Source organism: Solenopsis invicta, chromosome 1 (assembly GCF_016802725.1).
Source record: "Solenopsis invicta isolate M01_SB chromosome 1, UNIL_Sinv_3.0, whole genome shotgun sequence".
Lineage (NCBI taxonomy): Eukaryota > Metazoa > Arthropoda > Insecta > Hymenoptera > Formicidae > Solenopsis > Solenopsis invicta.
Genome location: NC_052664.1, coordinates 16,506,415 through 16,526,675, shown reverse-complemented (window position 1 = coordinate 16,526,675; position 20,261 = coordinate 16,506,415). Strand labels below are relative to the sequence as shown.

The following is a 20,261-nucleotide window of genomic DNA, read 5'->3' as shown; positions in this document are numbered from 1 at the left end:
TCCTAACTCTGTCGTTATCGTTATGAACTGTAGCGTCAGCATCAAATTGTTATTATACAAAAGTAACGGCGTTTCTTGTAACGCTACTGTTACTTTCCATTCCTGGTACATAGTCTATCGAACTCGATGGTTGAGAAGAGACTGATACATCATTCGACATATTATGAAGCGTACACTCTATTGCGCATGTGTATGAAAATTATGGAAAAGGATAATATAAAGCATAATTATCTTATAGTGAGACGAAAAAAAGTTTTTTATCAATTTGAGTCATTTTTATTTTAGTTCCACTCTTCTTTTAAACATAAAACATCAATATAACTATAACTTTTCCATCGAAATAATGTCAGTGTACGTCATATATATTACGGCAAGTATCAGATATTTAACGCAAATATATTTAACCATTTGTTCTGTTTCTCAAATAATTTAAAGGAAAAGAAATATCGTGATGTTAACAAACATTATATATAATATTAGTAAATTGTATGATATACTCCAATACTTTGCTGTTCACTTACAGTTCGTCTTTCAACCTAACAACATGTATGTAGTTGAAGAACATTATTATACAATCAATGAAGCATTTTTAAAGATATTAGGTATCTGGCCTCATAACAAATCACGATTGGTATTCTACCAACGGATGTTGTTCATGACTTTAGCTGTAACAGGTATTTTTCTGCAGGTAATTGTTTATACATCTATACAGCAACTATTACATAATTTATAATCAACTTTATGACATTTAAAAAAAATTATGTATTTTATTTTAATAATTTTTTTGAAACGGGAACGAAGCTAACAGAAATCAAATCATAATAAAAAATAAAATTTAAAAATTGTTTATCGCACAGCATCTTATATTATTGATACAGTAATTGTATTTATTATTTTCAGTTGGCAGTTTTCATTACAACGACGTATGATATTACTCTCTTCGTTAAAATTATGTCGATCGTTTGTCCTTGTATATTAATTACACTAAAGTACTTTGTTTTCATTTTTAAATTAAAAACTGTGAGTTGTTTCTAAGTTTACTTGTACAAACTACGATTATAAATATGTGGCTTTAGATATAATAAATGTTAGTTAAACTAATAAATATTTTAATTATAGATAAAATTCCTACATCATTTTATCCAAGAAGACTGGAAAATAATGCGAAATAAGTTAGAAAATGATATTATACAGAAACATGCTCACGAATGTCGAAATTATATTATCTTTATATTTCGTAAGAAAAAGTCATTTTGTTAGTCTCGTTTCTTTTTATTCATAATGTCTCATAAAAATAGTAGGCATTAATAAAATATATAATATTAAATATTATATATTTAAACAATCATAATATTACGCAAACAAATACTAATGCATAGAAAAACCATAAATTCTATGTGTATATGTATAAGAATTAGAAATTTTATTAGTGCTTTAATAATTATTATTACATTAAATTATTACATTTATGATTACATTAAAAACATTAGTAGACAGATAACCAAATACAAGTTTTTGTTTTTCTTATTAATATTAATATAAAAATATATACAAAGAAAAAGCACAATAAATTTTCAGTAATAAAAATTTTGAAATTAAAATTTTTATAAGTAAAAATCTATTGTTATGTGTTCCCTTTCCTTGTATATTTTCATTTTTATAGTTGAAACAATAAAAATTTGTATTTAGCCTTCTATTAATTTTTTAAACAAATTTATTAATTTGCTAATGGAATTTCTAATAATATATTATTTTTTTGTGTAAAATTAAGATACATAATTATAGTACATTTATAAAATCTATCTGTATGTCTTGCAGGATGCAGCAGTGTTCTAATGGTTATTTTAGTCTTAATCCAAGCATTTCCTAGTATTCTTGATTTTGTATTGCCGCTAGACGAATCTCGACCATTCAAATTTATTGTTGAGGTTGAATATTTTATTTCTCAGGATACTTATTTCTATATCATACTACTTCATCTTGTAATTGTGTTGGCATTATATGCGTCAATAATTTTAGCTACAGCAACGCAATTGTTGTTATTTTCATATCACTCTTTAGGGATGTTTAAAATTGCTAGGTAATGATTCGATTCATACTGATCACGAGTATATCAATCTCGAGTTAAATTTAAGGAATATTTACAGTCATCGAATTGAGTATTTCATCGATGATCATATCATATGTATGTCAAAGTATGAAAAGGAACGCTCAATTTGCAAGGAAATTACTCATATTGTAAAAGCACACCGTAGAGCTATAGAGTTAGTATTATATTTCATTTACTTAGTTAAAATTTTTATTTCCTTTTTTCTAAAATGTTCTAATTTTTAATTTAAAAAAGTTAAATGCTAAATATATCAAAACGGGAATTTCTCTGATCACCTTGGCTTTGAGTTGTCAAAGTCATAATCCTAAATAACAAAAAATTTTAACTGTCACTTATTGTGTATATATGTGTTTATTAAAGAATTATTAACAAATAAAATTGACAATATATACTTCTAAAAAATTAACATGTGAAATTGATGCTATAAACTAAGTGTTTAATTTTATTTTTAGAACTTTATCTAGCGTGAATACCACATTACTTGCATATTTAAGTAGACACTTAGGTGAGGGAGATGCCACGCCATTCTTCTCATTCTTACCCCAAAAACTTTATAACTTAACCAAAATGTAACGTTAGTTTCAAATTAGAAATTGGTTTGGATTAATTTTTTGGTGAAAAAGTGAGTTAGAGTTGTGTAAATACAATAAAGATTTTGTTTTGCAATGAGAATACTGATCAAAACGAGATCTACCATTACAAAACGGGATCTACCATTGAATAATTTTAGATAGGTCTTCAATTGTCCACACGAAGCAAAATTCATCTCATACCATCACCTGCTTACAACTGATGCAAAATAAAATCTATTTTACATCAGTTCCTAAATTAATAATAATCCAAAGTAAAAAATAGTCGAGGTGACAATGAATAAGTATATGTAATGAGTAAAAATATTGAATTTGGCCAAAGAAATTAAAACAAAAGATTAGAATTTAATGTAAATGTATAATACGAATTATATGTTTAATTCTCAAATGTATACTTTGTGCTCAAAAATTACATTCTATTTATGAAGCTTACTTTCTTAATAACTTTTTAATAAATAATGAACTCTTTAATAAATAATAAAGTTAAAATTTTTGGTATATTGTTCAAATTTGTGATAACATATGTCAAGGTCAAAGTAATCGGAACAAAATTTCCTTTTCGGTATATTTACCAAATAAATTTATTATTTATGAAAATATCTATTTCACGTTATATAAGAAATTTATTACATAGGAGGGAGGATTCCTTCAGATTTTTACTATTTAGGTATTCTTTTATATTTAAAGGTTTTCTAATATTTTAACGTCATCGTTTAATTTGCCATATTGTATTATTGCTATCGTTGGAGTGTTATCATTGAGCATCAATTTATTCAGAGTAAATATAGTTTTGATTTTATGTAATTATTAATTATATTTTATACAACATTAAATGTAAATTTATTATAACGGTACCATTCACATACACAATTTATGATTAAAATTATGATTTTTAATCAAACAGTTTTTTCAAGCAATAACAATATCACGGAACATAGGAGAGATATTAATATCTTTTTTTATTGTTTTTGGTCATCTAATTTATATGTTTATAGCGAATTATATGGGACAGCAAGTTACCGATTACAATAACAAGGTTTTTAGATCAACGTAAGTATTAATAATTATTTTTGTTTAATTGATGCTTATATAGAATATATGAAAATTGAAGGTATCTTAATAGTAAGAGTTTTTATGATTATCCAAATCTTATTGTTAGAATAATAAAAATTCTGCTCATTATTTCATAAATAAATCTTTTAATAGAACTTAATTCTTTAATTTTTGCATTGTGTAAAATAATTATCTATGGTTTAATATACATATACATTTTTTTTTAACAACAAAGTTTATTTTTAGATATAATACATCATGGTATTTAATGCCTGTTACATCACAAAAACTGATTTTATTTTTAATGACAAGAACTAGTAAAGATTTTTACTATTCGATCGGCTACATATTTGTGGCAAAGATAGAAAATTTTGCCATGGTAAGTAGCGCTAAGAAAACGGAAATACACTTTTTTTTTTAATATATACATTAATTATATATACATAATTTTTTTAGCTCGTAAATACTGCTCTGTCCTACGTTGCCGTGATGTTTTCTATCCAATAAAAATAAAAAAGACGCATCAGTAATGCAATCGATAAATTTAATTATTTTTTCATTAATACGTAAAAATATAAAATAGCATTAAGATGTTAGCCGTATATAATTTTGTAAGGACATTAGTTTTTATGTTTTTTTGCCATAATATATTCGTACGTAGCACAAGATCTCTCTTTAAATATATATAAATTATTTAAGTTATATTAAAATTTATTCTATTATTGCATTTCACATTTAGAGCCCTTTTATATTCAAAACTGTGAACTACTATCAATATAATAATAGTAATTAAATGTGCTTTTTGATGTGAAAGAAATGTAAATGTAACATGTTGTAAAAAGTATTCTATCAAAAGCTTTTTTTGTTCGAGTTTTCTTATTAATTAAAGGATGTCGTTAAATTATTAATTATTAATGATGTGTGATATTATTTTTTTATTTAATGTATTAAATACGGAAAGTAACAAGCTTTATTTTTTATAATAACGATAATGACATTTTGCAGTTTTTTATAATTGTAATAATAACACCGAGATTAAAATACTCACGTTTGACAAGTTACTCGTTATCTTCTATCCTTATTAACAAATCTTTGTGCTATCACATTATTTCTGTGTTTGAAAAAATAGAAAATTTTTTAATTTTGCTTCTTTTATATTACAGCTCTCATTTTTTCATTTACGAGAAAATATTAAAGTTGTTAGAAGAAAATAATGTGTTGCTTTAGCAAATTAGGGATGGATGGTACACTAGAGAATATCAATAATTCTATTGTACCACCAAACTTTACTAGACGCGAAAAAAGTGCTGTCAAATTAGTGTGGCAAAATAAAATTTCGAAATATTCTATATTATTGTCTCTATAGCAAATTATTAAATTACAAAAACTAATTCATCTACGAGAATAGATAAAGGTTGACGATACCGATATACTATTTTGTTTTTGAGTTATATTTTTCAAACAAGAACTGAAAATAAAACAATGGAAACGTAAATGTAAATACTAGAAAATATCGTGTGTCGGATAAAACAGTTTTTATAACATCCCTTAAAATTTTGCAATTATTAAGTTTGTTTTTAAGACAAACAAAAATAAGGTTTAACAAAGTTATATTAAAACATAAATCACACTATTCTAATTACACACACACACACACACACACACACACACACAACACACACACATAAATACGTACATATTATAAATCTGTCTACAATTACCTTAAATCACTTTTGCATTATTGCATTACTACAGTATTACACACTGTTCTATTAGTACCTAGAAAAATAAGAAATGTTTAGAGTGGAAGATAGTACTGATAAACTCAGTAGTTCAACTGACTCTTGAAAGAGGTACACGCTTACTGCGCTTGCGTTACTTGTATTAATAATTTTCGAAACATTTCACTAAAAAACATTATACCTCTTCTATACCATTGCTGTCTATACATATAATTATCTGTATTTATCTATTATTACAATATTAGTAAAGTTTCTTCTTTATTCTATATTTTAAATGCATAAAATGATACACATTACATTTTATCTTCCCGCAGCTATTTTTTAATTTATTTTTTTCTAAATTTTAAATTAGTACATTAGATCGTAATATTCAGTGAAATAGAAGAGAAAATAAAATTGTTAAGTTTCTACAAACCACTTCTAACCTTCGTGCAAGATGCACAACATCGAAGATCATTACTACAAAATCAATCGTATTCTTCTTCTAATAATCGGTATATGGCCTTATGAAAACTCAATACTTGTGAAAGCACAGAGGCTAATTGTATTTAGTCTCCTTGTGAGCGGAATTTGTGTTGAGGTATTTATATGATTAGAAGAATTTACATTTGTTTTCTAGAATCTCTCCAGCTTATTAGATTTAACATGTGTTGACATTTTGAATAATTTATATTATGTTTCTTATATGAATATACTTGAAATTAAATCAAAAGTTTTTATCGAATAACACTTTTCAATATTTTTTTGATATATATTACATAAGTATATATTGCATAAATATATTGTTGCAGTTAGCTATATTTACCACACGTGAATTTAACATAGCTGTCACTCTTGAAGTTTTGTCTCTTGTATTTCCTACTCTCGTACCCATAATAAAATATTACTTCTTTTGCGTTAATGCAGATGCTGTAAGTCTTCTATCAACACTTTGAATAATTTATTCAGGATTAAACTCAGAAAGATTATGTTACCTAATACTTAACTATTTTTTTATATTAGTAAGACTTTCTAAATAAAAAGATACTAAATTTTTTATTAATATTATTTGTAATTATTGTAAACATTGTTGAAAGAGTGTTGTTGAAAAAGGAAAATATGTGCCAGGTTTCTATATTAAAATTATGAAATTGAAAGAAAAACACTATCTAATGATAAAATTCACGATGAATAGTAAAATTATTACATTTAAATACATTAAATATTTTTCTTAAATATTCAATAATAGTTAAAACAGATGTTGGAACGTGTTCAAATCGATTGGAACTTATTGAAGAATAAGCATGAACGTAAAATAATAGAATCTTATGCTGAATACGGAAGATTTATGACTGTCGTTACATCATGTAAGAAAAATGTTGTTAATTGTGTATCACGTATAACATTTCGTAAAGTTATGAACTACTACTTACATACATCGTTATTTTATTAAAAATTTTTACAAACAGAATCAATTTTCTCTCAATTTTCTTTCATTACATTCAAATAAAGTTTATTTATTTGCAATTGTATTATCCGTTTAAAAAGAAACCTATTTTAATTACATGCTAAAAATATAAAGTCGTATTTTATATATTTATCTCTTAATTTCACAGAATGTTACAGAAATAAATAACCAAACTTTTTAAGAGCATATTTTACTCACTATAAAGATTAAAAAATCATATAAACGTGGATTTGAAAACATTTTATTTCTAAATTATTTTTTTATTTTTTTATTTACAACAAACTTTAATAAGAACATTTCATTAAAGAAATTACTAGAAATGATTTTCTTCCAGTTTAGTGCATGCCTTGCATTGTCAAAAATATTAAAAAATTTTTGAATATTTCGAATTTTGTTACACAAAGTGATAATACGAATAATACACAAAATGATACACAAAGTGATTTCAGAGTATTTTTACAGTAATATTATAAATAAGAATCTTGAAATATCTTAAATAAAATCATAAATAAAAATATGAATGATTTAAATAGAATGTATAAACTATGCTATTGTCTCTTATTTGCTACTTCGTCTATTGATATAATTATTATTAAAATATTATTAAGATATTTTTCTGTAAATAAAAAATATTTATTTAGTTTGTGTGAAAAGAAAATGTTTTCAAATCTATGTTTATATAACTTTGTGCATCTTTATAATCAATTGAGTAAGTTCTTAAAATTTGCATTTATACAATAAATAAAATATGCTTTTAAAGTTTACATTTATTTTTTAAACATTCTGTGTATTATTATCTTTATTTTGCATATTTCAGCAATTTCTATAAAATACATGTTTCATTATTTTTTATGTACTCTAGTATTTATCATCGGCATTATGATTATATATATGATATCGCCAATAGTACTTTATACTATTAACATTTACTTATTTCAAAACAACAATACTTATACTTATTATATATTTATTCCAATCGATTACTTCGTTAATCAAGAAAAATACTTTTATATCACATTTTTGCATTTTATTACATTTGCCTTTGTTGGAATGGTAATAACTGTAGCTATCGCTACATTTCTGGGATTATATTTGTATCACGTTTGTGGTTTATTAAAAATTGCCTGGTAAGTGATGAGTTTGACAGCTATCCTTACCATCGAATAATATTACAAAGTTTTACAGCTATCGAATTGAACATGCAATAAATATAGAAGAAATACTACAAATCTCTCCATTAAAAAGAGAATATGTTATGTGTATGAAGATAATGCGAGCCATAAAAATCCAACAAGAAGGAATGAAGTTTGTATCTAACGTGAATTAATGTATTATATGAACTTTATTTTGTCTTGTAATACTAGATGTAAAAATTGTTTAAATTTAAGAAAAACATATTGTACATACACATATTGAATGAAGACTATATGCTTTTGTTTTTTTTTTATTTTTCTTTTAAGTATATTTTTTTTGTTTGAAAAATTACTTTAATTTTAAAGGTTCAAAACTCGCGTCCTATCATCTGTCTCAGTAATGTATTGTGCTATAATCTTGTTAGGTGGGGGTGCCGTAAGCATATATTTATTTCGAGTAAGTAATATACATTACAAATACGATGCTTAGAAATGCATTTTTCAGATATTGAGCTACTATAGAAACAAAACCAATTATGTTTCAGTTCCTTGTAAACATGAAAACAGACCGTGATATACGCGAATTTTTTTTAATCTTATCCATGTTATTTGGACACTTCTTATACATATTTCTGGCGAATAACACAGCACAAGACGTTTCTGATCACTGTAATAACGTATTTTTTGCAGCGTAAGTTGACTCACATAAATATAATTGTATTAAAAAAATGTGATGTGTGTGCGCGCGTGTGCGCGCGTGTGTATGTGTGTGAAAGAGAAGGGTATGAAAAATCTTATTTATAAATTAAGTCTTATCTCGAATCAAAAAAATTTTGTCCAGCATTATTATTATAAAAAATTATCTCTATATAATATTAACCTGATATATTTAGTTCTATATAAATTTTTAGATATAGCTCAATGTGGTATGTAGCACCGGTCCGAGTTCAGAAATTAATATTGTTCTTACTACAATATTGCACTCAAAATTTTACCATTATTTTTTGTGGTTGTTTTATTGGTTCACTGGAAGGAGTTGCTACGGTAATGAGTTGGTAGTGAACAATTTTCTCCTAAAGTAAATCTGAGTGTAAACATAAATAAAGAATATATTTTTCAGATGCTAAGTGCGTCTTTATCCTATTTCATGGTAATTTACTCTACACAATTGAAAGATAAAGAAATGGAATAAGGACAAATCTGATAATTTTGAAATGTTACTAAAAGAAATAAAACGCAAAACTCAAATTTTTGTCATCTGGAACTCATATTAGGTGCCACGCACTTCAATTTTTCATAAAAAAATTGGCCGTTCTTATAGAGTATTACATGACAATTTTAAAACAAGAATAAAGGAAAAAATTAAAAATACGAAAACTAAAATATTATTTAAAATATTATTTTAAATATTATTTAAATTACAATCCAGAAAAGGCCAATAAACGGTAATGGCAAAATCTTAGTGCTTAATAATATCTTTTATGTGATTTTATATATTTTTTCTAATTCTTTAAATTGCACGCCATTACTTTCAATCTTGAAACGTAGTTCTTAAAGTGAATCAGAATAGTAATATAATATTAAATTGATAATTAATGACCATTCATTCTTAATGATTTTCTCTAGATTTTAATTATGTTATACAATATTACAGTATACGTACATCAATGAAAGTAAGGAAGTCTAGCTTCAAATTTTAGCTGAGGTAATATTTTCAGTAACAAATTCTTTACAGTATTTTGAAGAGAGGAAATTTTATTGGCATAATTGTCATAATAAATTCTTGTTACCATCAGTATTATTAAATTGACTCAATTTAATATTGTAATATACAATTATTATTTTGGTTCAACTTAAGAACTGTGTTTTGAAACCGAAAATAACAGTGCTCAATTTAAAAAACTAGAAGATGTATATATATTATAAAATCATATAAATATTATTGACGACTAAGATCTTACTACGATCATTCTGGCCTTTTCTAAATTTTAATTATGATATACGAGTCACGATCTTATCTCAATTATATTTTATATATATATATATATATATATATATATATTACAATTTTTTTAATCTTAAAAATTATTAAATGCTCAATAATAAAATTTGAGTTACTTTATTTGGCACGATTCCTAAAGTGTGTATTGCGATAAAAAAAACGTTTTTCTATACGTACAAGTATGCAAGAATATAAAAATCTAGCTCTAAGTAATTATTTTTTGTCTTATCAGACATACGTACTTATTTAAATACGGCTTTCATTTTTTAGCACTCTGCAGCAACAACAATTATAAAGATTGCGTTCTGTGTCAACGTTTGTATATTAATAAATGATGTTATATTGAAAATTTCTTTTATTACAATATCTGACAAGGTTATTCCAAAAGATAATTATTATGATGATAAATAACAGCAACTGCAACAATATCATTTAGAAATTTCAACAGTCGGAGATGTGTAGCGCTTAACGATTGAAACCACACTGACAATGAGTCTAACGACAACTTCGTCTGCGCTTGCGTCGAGCAAGGGAGAATATGTAAACGTGTGATAGAAGCACATGCAACGTTTATACGAAGAAAAACATTTTCATAATTCTTTTCTAAAGGTAGTGGTAATGAGCCTAACTGATATTTGTACCGCAATATTAGTTACGATAAGTGGAAATTATATATTCTACCTCTCTCTCGTGTTCTGAATAATTCTTTTTTTCTTAAGGCTCAAACAAATTTAAGAGAAGACAATATTAAATATTCAATTGCATATTATTCTATAGGGAAAAAAATGAAGAGCCTGGTTCATATGTTGTTGAACATTCGAAGAGAAATGATATTGTTTGTGGATCAATATTATGATATTAATCGAAAGTTATTATCAATTGCGGGATTGTGGCCGTATCAAAAACAAAGATTTAAACTTCTCCAAATTACGTTATTTCCCATCATGCTTATTTCTTTTTTGACTGCTCAGGTTTGCTTGAATTCACTCTGATTCAATTTTACGGTTATATTCAACATTTGTTACGTATACTTCACATATCTAAAATATTTCTTGTGCGCATATGTACACATGTACATATATTTCTTTAAATTAAACAATAGTATATTTTATTTTTGATAACTTAAAATAATGTTAATAAAGTTAATAAAATTAACAGAAACAAGAATGAACAAAATTAACTTGAATAAATTGCCATTTTTCATTGTAAAATAATATTATTAATGTAAATATAAATAGTTATTTTGCCACTATTTTGTTTATTATTACACACAATGTATTTTATACATACATTAAATCTTTAAATTATCATTTATAGTTGGCAACATTTACCACATCAGAATTCAATGTAAATATTATGTTAACAGTTCTGTCGCAAGCTTTTCCTTGTTCAATATATTTCTTATTCTATATCTCTTTTCTTCTGAATAATAAAGACGTAGGTATACGGCTACAATAATTAAAGAAGATATATCGCGTATATATCATATTTAATATTATGTATTCATTATTGTTAGTTTCCGATGTTGTTACACATATTCATAGATCATTTGAAAGTGCAGATAAAAATCTTCTTCGATCTGATTCATCACGAATGGATGACATTAAAAGCTGCAGATGAAATTGATATATTAAGAAGATATGCTAATTTTTCCAAACGATTCAATGTGGTAATATTTGGTAAAGAATCAATTAGATTATTTCCATCATTTTGTTTTTACATTTGTTTGGACTTACTGTTAAAATTAGACTAGAATCAGATGAATGAATAACAGTTGAATTTAAATATTAAGATATGTATAAAAACTAATGATTTTATTATAAAAACAAAATTTTTGAAAGAAACTAGAATAATAAATGAATGTACACTGTTAATATATTAACATAAAAAAAAATCTTAATGTAACAAGCCAAACTTGAAGATATAATAATTTTATGACAAAAGTGAAATTTATATCTTTTATTATATCTTATTTTAGTGTTGTTAATGTTTATTGTGAATATTTTCTGCTTGTATCAATTTTTTCCGGACTTTCTTGACGTTATTATACCGCTTAATGAATCTCGTGACCATCATCTCACATTCGTAGCCGAATATTTTGTTGATCAGCAAAGATATATTTATCCTATTTTAATACATAGTCTATTGGCTATTTATATGGGAGTTATCGCAGTACTTTCTACTGGTACTACACTTATAGCATTTCTATTACATATCTGCGCAATGTTGAAAATAGCAAGGTATGAATTGAGAAAAGAAATTGAAATGATTATATATATATAGTACCGATGAACAGAATTCATGTAGTTGATTTAAAAATTGCTACTAATTAATATACATAAATGTACATAGTATTCTTTTTCAATAAATAAATAAATTTCAATAGAAATGTAATTCACAGTTATCGTCTTGAATGTGTCAATGATAATATACCACTAGTATCTAAATCTGAAAAAAATAATATTATTCGTGAAAGAATAATCAACGCTGTTAATATACATCGCAGAGCACTTGAGTTAGTATTACATGTATCAAAGAGAAAAGTTTAGGAAAGAAATATCGAAGGAAAGTTATATAACTTTTTGATGTTTGTTTTTCAACAATAGATTTGCTGAATCTATACTATCTAGCTTTTCGACTTTCTACTTCATTATGATTGGTGTAGGTATCTCATCTTTAACCATTAACATGTTTCAAGTGAGTATATTTCTACTACATTCTTGTGTTTTATGTATTACAATAAATAACTGATGAATTTCTTTTTAAATGAAATAATCAGAAACAACTAGAAAAAATTTGGCTCAATCACAATTTGTATTATAAGAGATAGGTCAAAAATGAGCAATAATATAATTATGTCAATTATTATAATTAATCAATTAATAGTTAGCATCATAAGATTAACATAAGATGAATAATAAATTAATGTTTAAAATTATAAAGTTAACATAAGATGATTGTTTCGGACTCACTTGCCTTTCTTTAGCACCTTAAAATTTCACAAAAAGACAAATAAAGTATATGTGATACAAAAATATCTTAAGTTAACGAAAGTCCAATATGCAGAAAGCTTATTAATTAACCAATGCCAGAAAGTTTGATCACGGTCAAATCACTTACAACAAATGCGTTAAAATATCCCTTTAAATTAATTTTTCGTCTTCATCCGGTTATGTTTTGTGTTGTGGTATGAGAAGTAACTTCTTGAAATTTCTATCAATAGTTGTCAAATTATTAAAAGATAATAGACATACAATTATTCTCCCGTAATTGGTACAGTTACAGCCTTATTTGAAATGTCTTTGGTAAATAGTTATACACCGTCATTAATTAATAAAAATTTCACACGAGCTTCAGTCATTAAAGCTTTTAATAATTAACAGCTCATATCTTGGACAACTCGTCGAAAAGTAAGTCATCAATTGTATAGCTGCCTTCATAATCACTTTTTAACAATTTAACGACTACCGATAGAAATTTTAAGATGCTACTTCTTATATCATAGCACTAAAAATAACAAAGATATCGAAAAATTAATTTGAAGGGATATCTTAATGCGTTTGTTGTAAGCGACTTGACTACTCAAACTTAGTTTTTCTTACATTGTTAATAGACAAATTTTCTGTATATTCAATTTCTGTTAAATTGAGATATTTTTATTATTTATTTTGTTTTATCATTTTTTGTAAAATTTTAAGACGTTGATGAAGCGCAACTAGCCCGAAACGATTATCTTCTGTTAACCTTATAGTACAAAACATTAATTGATTATTCGTCTTATGTCAATCTTACTAAATATTTACTGATTAATTATATTTATTTACATCATTATGTTATTGTTCATTTTTTACATATTTCTTATAATACAAAGAAAAATTTATATTTTATTTTTATTGTTTTAACGATAAGAAAAAATGATTAGTTTTTAAGATAATTTTTTCTATGATAAAATAATAACACAGGTCTACAAAATTAAGAGGGGATCTTATGCTTTGAACTTTGAATGACGTTTCTACAGGATTTTGATACGCTGAAAACGACTACGTTGTCCAATTTTTACCATCACCCTCCACTTTTTAAATAATTGCAAAAACAACTTTTGTCGAACTTGACTTTATTATGAATTTTTTCTAGTTAAAGAAAAAATGATAGCGAGGTCAGCTTTGCGGCATTTTACGCAAAAATGTTTCCACAATACAGAAAATATTTTTTCGCAACTTATAAAAATGTTTTATGCAAACCGTAAACAAAAACTTTGAAAAAATTGTGACAAATCATAAAAAAATGATAAATTTCAAAATGAAAAACCAAAAAATTAAAAAACAAAAAATTTTTAAAAATATTTGACAATTTGGGTTAATTAGCTCTATGTATCTAGTTTAAATCTTTTTTTGAAAAATTAATTTCCGACCATTTGTTAAAAAGTTATTGCATTTAAACCATAAATGCATCCCGCGCGTGGCATGACCTACGGTGTTTGTTTTTGCTGTTATTTAAAATGGAGGGTGATAGAAAAAAAACGGACAACAAAGTCATTTTCAGCGCATCAAAATTCTATAAAAACATCCTTCAAAGTTCAAAATACAAGACCTCCCCTAAATTTCGTAGATCGTATAGGTGACGCCGCGCGAAGGATGCATTTATGCTTTAAATTAAATGTGGAAACATTTCTGCGTAAAATGCCATAAAATTGACCTTGCTATCATTTTTTCTTTAGCCAGAAAATATTCATAAAAAAGTCAAGTTTGAAAAAAGTTGTTTTTGCGCTTATTTAAAAAATGTAGTGTGATGAAAAAAAACGGACAACATAGTCGTTTTCAGCGCATCAAAATCGTATAGAAACGTCATTCAAAGTTCAAAGCACAAGACTCCTCAAATTTTGTAGAGCTGTGTTATGTATAAAACGTATCGAATTAACTACATATATGAACATATAAAAAAACTTCCAATTTTTTCGAAAATGAAAATCTGTGTTACAGTTTATGCAACTTATGATGTTTACAAGCGATACGAACGGAATGCTAGCAAGCGGCTTCTTAATTCTTAGCCATTTCACTTATATGTTCATCGGTAACTTGGCCGGACAGATAGTCACAGATCATAATAACAATATTTTTAATGCAATGTATATTTATTAATTAATTTATAAATGTATTTAATTACTAAATGTTATTAATATATAATTTAATTAATTACGTACGTAATTAATATAATAATCCAACGACTACAGTTTAAAGAAATACTTGTAAATTTCGTTTACATCTTTTAAAAGCCTGTTGTAACTTTACAAACAAAAAATAGCGTTTACATATTTATTGTATGTTTTTACTTGATTAATTGAGAGGTGTTTAAATTTATATTATTTTAACACTTAGGTATATTCTGAAATGGTACACAATGTCAATAGAAGCTCAAAAACTGCTACTTTTTATAATCCAAACAAATACGAAAACTTACTATCTTATTATCGGTAATATTTTCGCCGCTTCTCTAGAAGGCTTTGCTACGGTAATATATAATCATATCAATATAAATATATATAATTTATTGTTTATTCTAAATTTTCTAAAAATTAAACATTTTAGTTAATGAGTATGACAGTGTCTTACTTCACAATGATTTACTCCACACGATGACCACATGATATACGATACAGCATTTAGTAGCTCATTGTAGAGAATTACACGCATTCTTGAAGAAGTCGATATTTTTTGGCAATCTGGTATGTACCACAATATTTCCAAATATCACAAAAAAACATTACTCAACAAATTAACGTTCGCGATAGCTTCACATTTCATAGTACAAAATACTGATACCAGCAATAAGAGCAAAACCATTATTAAAATAAAACAATTCAACTTAAAAATAAATTTTATTTAGAATTTTATTAAAGTTTCTATAATAATATCATTTGTTATATAATCTTAGAATCTTTTGATTATTAACTAAATCAGACATGTATATAAATTTAATAATAATGTACGAAAATGTTTATAATGCAATATTAAAATTTTTTTCAGAGACTAATAGCAAATGATCATATTTAATGATTACACTTGTATAATGATACATATATAAATATGTGGATTTATTATAATCTTATCTTGCACAAAGTGGAATATAAAAAAAATGTTGAGCATATTTATCATCGTTAAAACTCATTATATTATTTTATATTTATTTATCTGAGTTCTAAAATTGTAGGTTTTTTTACCTAACCTTTCCAATTATTATTGAATTTAGTACTTATTCTTTACGTATAATTCACAGTAATTAAAATCAAAATGAGATCGAATAGTATCTTTTTAAACAAATTCGTAAAAGATATTTTTAAAGTGCTACTCGTATTTTTTTACATTAACATTACTGTGAATGAAAATTTACCCGCAGTAACAACCATGATTGAGAAAATTTGCTATACTCTCTTTTATTTAGATTTATCACTTCTTTTCATATATATGTATATATAGCAATATGCTTTTTAATATATTATACATACAATAAATATGTATATAAATTTCACTCACATAACTTTACACTCACTAAAACTGCATATTCTTTGCATATTAATATTTTCATAACTAAATAAAACTAAGTATGAATTTCTTTCTATACGGCACGTCATAGAAAACACTCGCGTGACGGAGCACTTCGAAGTACAATGCTCGACGTCTCGGACAACTGTGAGCTTATCGCGCGAGAAGCCTTTTGAAAATCCGTAATTGCGCCTGCGCCAACGTAAAAAAAATGGGAGGTATTATTTCACCCTTGCCGTGAGAAAACAACATTGGACAAATGAACGTGCAATTTCGATAATTTAACTTCCTGTCGTTCCCTTCGGTGAAAACGCAAATGCGACCGATCGATGGTCGTCCCTAACTTGGCGCGGTACGATGAACACTAATAACAATATTTTATAAAAACACATCTGGCGAGGGTAGAAAACAGTTACATTATTTTATCGAATAAAGTACCATACGGCATCTCAACATTTTGTGAACATGTTCTTGAATCGCGAGAAGTCAGACTTCGCCGAGAATCATTATTACAAGTTAAATCAAATATTTCTCGCAGCGATCAGTCTGTGGCCGTACCAACAATCGAAGTTTATTATAATTAGTCATATCTTCCATTTTATAATAATGGGATCATTCGTGTTTTTTCAGGTAGTAGAAAAAGATATACTTTTGCTTTTTAGCATACTATATATACCACGTATCATTTAATTTTATATAAATAAGTCTTACAAATACATTAGCATTAGTTGAAACTTGTGTCTCGTAAGTACGAGTTTTGATCAACTTCAGAAAAATCTAGCTAAATATTATTTCCAGTAATACAGATCTACTATAAAAACAATACACATATTAATAATTTTATTTAAGTTTTATAAATACGTCTTACTTTAAATTTATACATTTAAAAAAGTAAGCAACCATATAAAAGCGTATAGTTTCCGATATCTTGATTACTTTTAGTTAACATCGTTTCTTACATTCCAATTCACCCTGGATCTATTTGTTATGGTACTCTCAAATGCCGTACCGTCTTGCTTATACATCGTACAGTATTATTCGTTTTGTATTCAATCCAATACAGTAAGTTAGTTCCTTCCTATTATTTCTTCTTGCTCAACAGTCAAAAATTATCTGAAATAATTCGATTACAGATAAAGAGATTTTGGAAAGATATACGTGATAGTTGGAATCTTTTAAAAAATGAAACAGAACGTAATATAATGCGTCAACAATCATTCTTTGGTGAACTATGCACGATATTATTATCATGTATGAAAATTATATAAAAAAGAGCACATAATGATCAACTGTTAATATCTACCACTAATCATTCTGCCTTCTAAAACATGATCTTGAAAGTTTGTTTGACGTGATTTTATTTTTGAAATTTTGTCTAATCACAGTTTATTTTTTATTTATTATTCATTTTATATCTGCTTAATATTAATAAACTATATTTTGCATATATTAAAAACAACAATTATAAACTATTGAAACTTTTTATATATTGACTAATTCTAGTGAGTATCAGCATAAGTATTATTCTGTATGCATTCATTGAACTATTACCGACTATCCTTGATCTAATCTGTCCGCTAAATGAAACTCGCCCGCGCGAACTTCATGCTTTGGCAGAATACTTCATCGACAAGCAAACATATTTCTATCCAATTTTATGTCACTGGTTGATTTGCTTGGCTTTCGGTGGCTTTGTCTTTATGGCCACAGGTACATTCGAAATGGTATACATCGATAATGTTTGCGGATTATTTAAAATTGCCAGGTGAGACTTAAATTTTAATTTGGAAACGATGTGATTTATGTATATGTTTAAAATAAAAGTGTACCTATATAGTTTAAAAAAATGCATAACACATTGCACACTTACTTTGAAGTCCAGACAATATATAATACATTAAATGATTTATGTATAAAAATTAAGATTATTAAATAATTTTTAGATTTAATTTGTTTTGTAAGTATATAACTTTTCCCAAAAACATATTTATAACTTAAAAATGTATTTAGGGCAAAATACTTGACCCATCTGAGTAATAACATTTTTTAATGCTAAAATCATTTTTTACATAATTTATTATCTGTACACATGCATCTATTATATAATAGAATTGATGAAGTAAAACTTTTGTTAATATTATACTGTTATTATTTTTTGTCATTGTTCCGTAATTATAATAAAAATTATAAATAAAAAAGTTATGATACATATACATAAATATATAGTAATTGTATCAAAGTTATAAATAAAGAAATAATTGAATATATTTGCAGCTATCGAATTGAATGTTCAATCAAAAAATATGCATCGTATAGTTCTGTACAAAAGAAAGATTATGAAGCTCAACGAAATATAATCGCCGCAGTGGCGATACACACAAGAGCCCTCGAGTCAGTATCTATATGTATAATATTTTTTACAAAAATCGAAATATTTATATTGATTTTTTATTTAAAACTATGTGTGAATGGCTTCAACGTACAGCATTTTTTCTCATCTTTACCTTTTATTATTGAAGATGCTCCGAATTTTTTTCAAAAAGTTTTACATCATATTTCTTTGTATTAATTGTAATTGGTGTTTCATCTACAAGTTTGAATTTATTCCGAGTAAGTTATTTTTTTTAAATTTCTCTTTTGAACAGATAATCAAGTTATAAATTTTTATACATGTATATGTATAAATAATAATTTCATATTTTAGTTGCTCAGAGCAATAATTTCACACAATATGTTTGAGTTTATCGCATCAATATTATTCATCGCTTTCCATTTTATATTCTTGTTTTTGGGTAATTATTACGGACAAAAAATTACGGATTGTAATAACGAAGTTTTTAATTCTGTGTGAGTATTTATTGATTACATAATTGTTCTCATTGTATACTAATCAGAAATTTTTTATGAGATTAAGAGATAAAAGCTCAAATTCTACGTATATCAGAATAATATTATATCAACAGATACAATGTACAATGGTACAAAACTTCAGTAAAAATCCAAAAATGTCTACTATTTATAATGCAAAATACTACGATCCCATATGTTATAAATATTGGCAACTTAGTTTGGGCTTCTGTAGAAGGTTTTGCTAAGGTAGAAAGAGAATTGACACATGATACATGTGAAACAATCATAAAGTCTTCCTAACAAAATATATTTAACAAATTTGTTTTACAGCTTGTAAGCACGTCAATGTCTTATTTCACGATCATTTATACTCTACTATAATAACAAAATAGACAACACAATGAATTTGCTGATTATAAATAACATGTGCTGATAAAAGACATTACGCAAAGTAAACCATCCGCTCGTGGTAAAGAAATACTAATTGTAATTTATAAACAAATTATTATTTTATATTTTATTTTATATAATAAAAATTATTACAGGTACATCTGTATACGTTAGCATATATTGTGAGGAAAAAATGTCACTAATACAAATATTCAGATAAAATTTCTTATTTTGATTATAATCGGTAATAATAAATAGAATTGAATACATTAACAACATGATAATTGTCTTCTTTTATCCTGCGTTAAAAGAATTCTCTCCTACTTACATAAAATAAATTCAGAAAATAAAAAATATATCGTTAAATGATCAGTTCAGCAACACTAAAACTTTGTGTAAAAAAGC

At 25.7% G+C, this 20,261-nt stretch overlaps 5 protein-coding genes and 1 long non-coding RNA gene across 12 annotated transcripts in view; 4 read left to right on the top strand and 2 right to left on the bottom strand.

Moving 5' to 3' along the window:
• The window catches only part of LOC120359144, a 325,906-nt gene that overhangs the window by 124,537 nt on the left and 181,108 nt on the right, over positions 1-20,261 (bottom strand). The gene's annotated exons all lie outside the window — the stretch shown is intronic.
• The window catches only part of LOC105195935 (mannosyl-oligosaccharide 1,2-alpha-mannosidase IA), a 693,708-nt gene that overhangs the window by 502,157 nt on the left and 171,290 nt on the right, over positions 1-20,261 (top strand). The gene's annotated exons all lie outside the window — the stretch shown is intronic.
• LOC113003302 lies at positions 429-4,661 on the top strand. The gene is made up of 9 exons (XM_039455329.1): positions 429-688; positions 901-1,020; positions 1,120-1,237; positions 1,819-2,080; positions 2,148-2,264; positions 3,388-3,478; positions 3,605-3,750; positions 4,000-4,132; positions 4,210-4,661. The coding sequence occupies exons 1-9, from the start codon at positions 452-454 to the stop codon at positions 4,258-4,260; spliced, it is 1,275 nt and encodes a 424-aa protein (XP_039311263.1). The 5' UTR covers positions 429-451; the 3' UTR covers positions 4,261-4,661.
• On the bottom strand, positions 3,970-4,938 carry LOC120359148. The gene is made up of 2 exons (XR_005575964.1): positions 4,802-4,938; positions 3,970-4,249 (listed from the first exon to the last, which is right to left on the bottom strand). It is a non-coding gene; the product is annotated as an uncharacterized LOC120359148 (long non-coding RNA).
• LOC113003312 lies at positions 10,148-16,585 on the top strand. 2 transcript variants are annotated; one of them, XR_005575937.1, is made up of 9 exons: positions 10,148-11,514; positions 11,594-11,756; positions 12,056-12,317; positions 12,479-12,592; positions 12,684-12,774; positions 15,057-15,202; positions 15,453-15,585; positions 15,663-15,799; positions 16,101-16,585. XR_005575937.1 is itself a non-coding variant. In XM_026132247.2 (8 exons), exons 1-8 carry the CDS (start codon positions 11,434-11,436, stop codon positions 15,711-15,713), a joined length of 1,041 nt encoding a protein of 346 aa, XP_025988032.2. In that variant the 5' UTR covers positions 10,149-11,433; the 3' UTR covers positions 15,714-16,585. The 2 variants fall into 2 exon arrangements, 1 of the variants encoding a protein (XP_025988032.2); XM_026132247.2 differs by having other exon boundaries at positions 10,149-11,514; positions 15,663-16,585.
• LOC113003324 lies at positions 14,852-20,134 on the top strand. Of its 4 annotated transcripts, XR_005575932.1 has the most exons (10): positions 14,852-17,246; positions 17,559-17,678; positions 17,750-17,867; positions 18,120-18,381; positions 18,891-19,007; positions 19,136-19,226; positions 19,321-19,463; positions 19,580-19,712; positions 19,797-19,935; positions 20,012-20,134. XR_005575932.1 is itself a non-coding variant. In XM_039455389.1 (9 exons), the coding sequence occupies exons 1-9, from the start codon at positions 17,082-17,084 to the stop codon at positions 19,845-19,847; spliced, it is 1,200 nt and encodes a 399-aa protein (XP_039311323.1). In that variant the 5' UTR covers positions 14,852-17,081; the 3' UTR covers positions 19,848-20,134. The 4 variants fall into 4 exon arrangements, 2 of the variants coding, with proteins under 2 accessions (XP_039311323.1, XP_039311319.1); XM_039455389.1 differs by having other exon boundaries at positions 19,797-20,134; XR_005575931.1 differs by having other exon boundaries at positions 14,854-17,246; positions 19,580-19,935.

What these genes read in the sequence shown, in the direction of transcription:
- LOC113003312 (XM_026132247.2), top strand. Translation starts at nt 11,434, where the DNA reads ATGTTAACAGTTCTGTCGCAAGCTTTTCCTTGTTCAATATATTTCTTA. An exon ending in TTCTTCTGAATAATAAAGAC is followed by an intron (nt 11,515 to 11,593) that starts GTAGGTATACGG and finishes CATTATTGTTAG; the next exon opens with TTTCCGATGTTGTTACACAT. An exon ending in TAACCATTAACATGTTTCAA is followed by an intron (nt 12,775 to 15,056) that starts GTGAGTATATTT and finishes TCTGTGTTACAG; the next exon opens with TTTATGCAACTTATGATGTT.
- LOC113003302 (XM_039455329.1), top strand. Translation starts at nt 452, where the DNA reads ATGTTAACAAACATTATATATAATATTAGTAAATTGTATGATATACTC. An exon ending in TAACAGGTATTTTTCTGCAG is followed by an intron (nt 689 to 900) that starts GTAATTGTTTAT and finishes TATTATTTTCAG; the next exon opens with TTGGCAGTTTTCATTACAAC. An exon ending in TCATTTTTAAATTAAAAACT is followed by an intron (nt 1,021 to 1,119) that starts GTGAGTTGTTTC and finishes TTTTAATTATAG; the next exon opens with ATAAAATTCCTACATCATTT.
- LOC113003324 (XM_039455385.1), top strand. Translation starts at nt 17,082, where the DNA reads ATGTTCTTGAATCGCGAGAAGTCAGACTTCGCCGAGAATCATTATTAC. An exon ending in ATGCACGATATTATTATCAT is followed by an intron (nt 17,868 to 18,119) that starts GTATGAAAATTA and finishes GACTAATTCTAG; the next exon opens with TGAGTATCAGCATAAGTATT. An exon ending in AACGAAGTTTTTAATTCTGT is followed by an intron (nt 19,464 to 19,579) that starts GTGAGTATTTAT and finishes TTATATCAACAG; the next exon opens with ATACAATGTACAATGGTACA.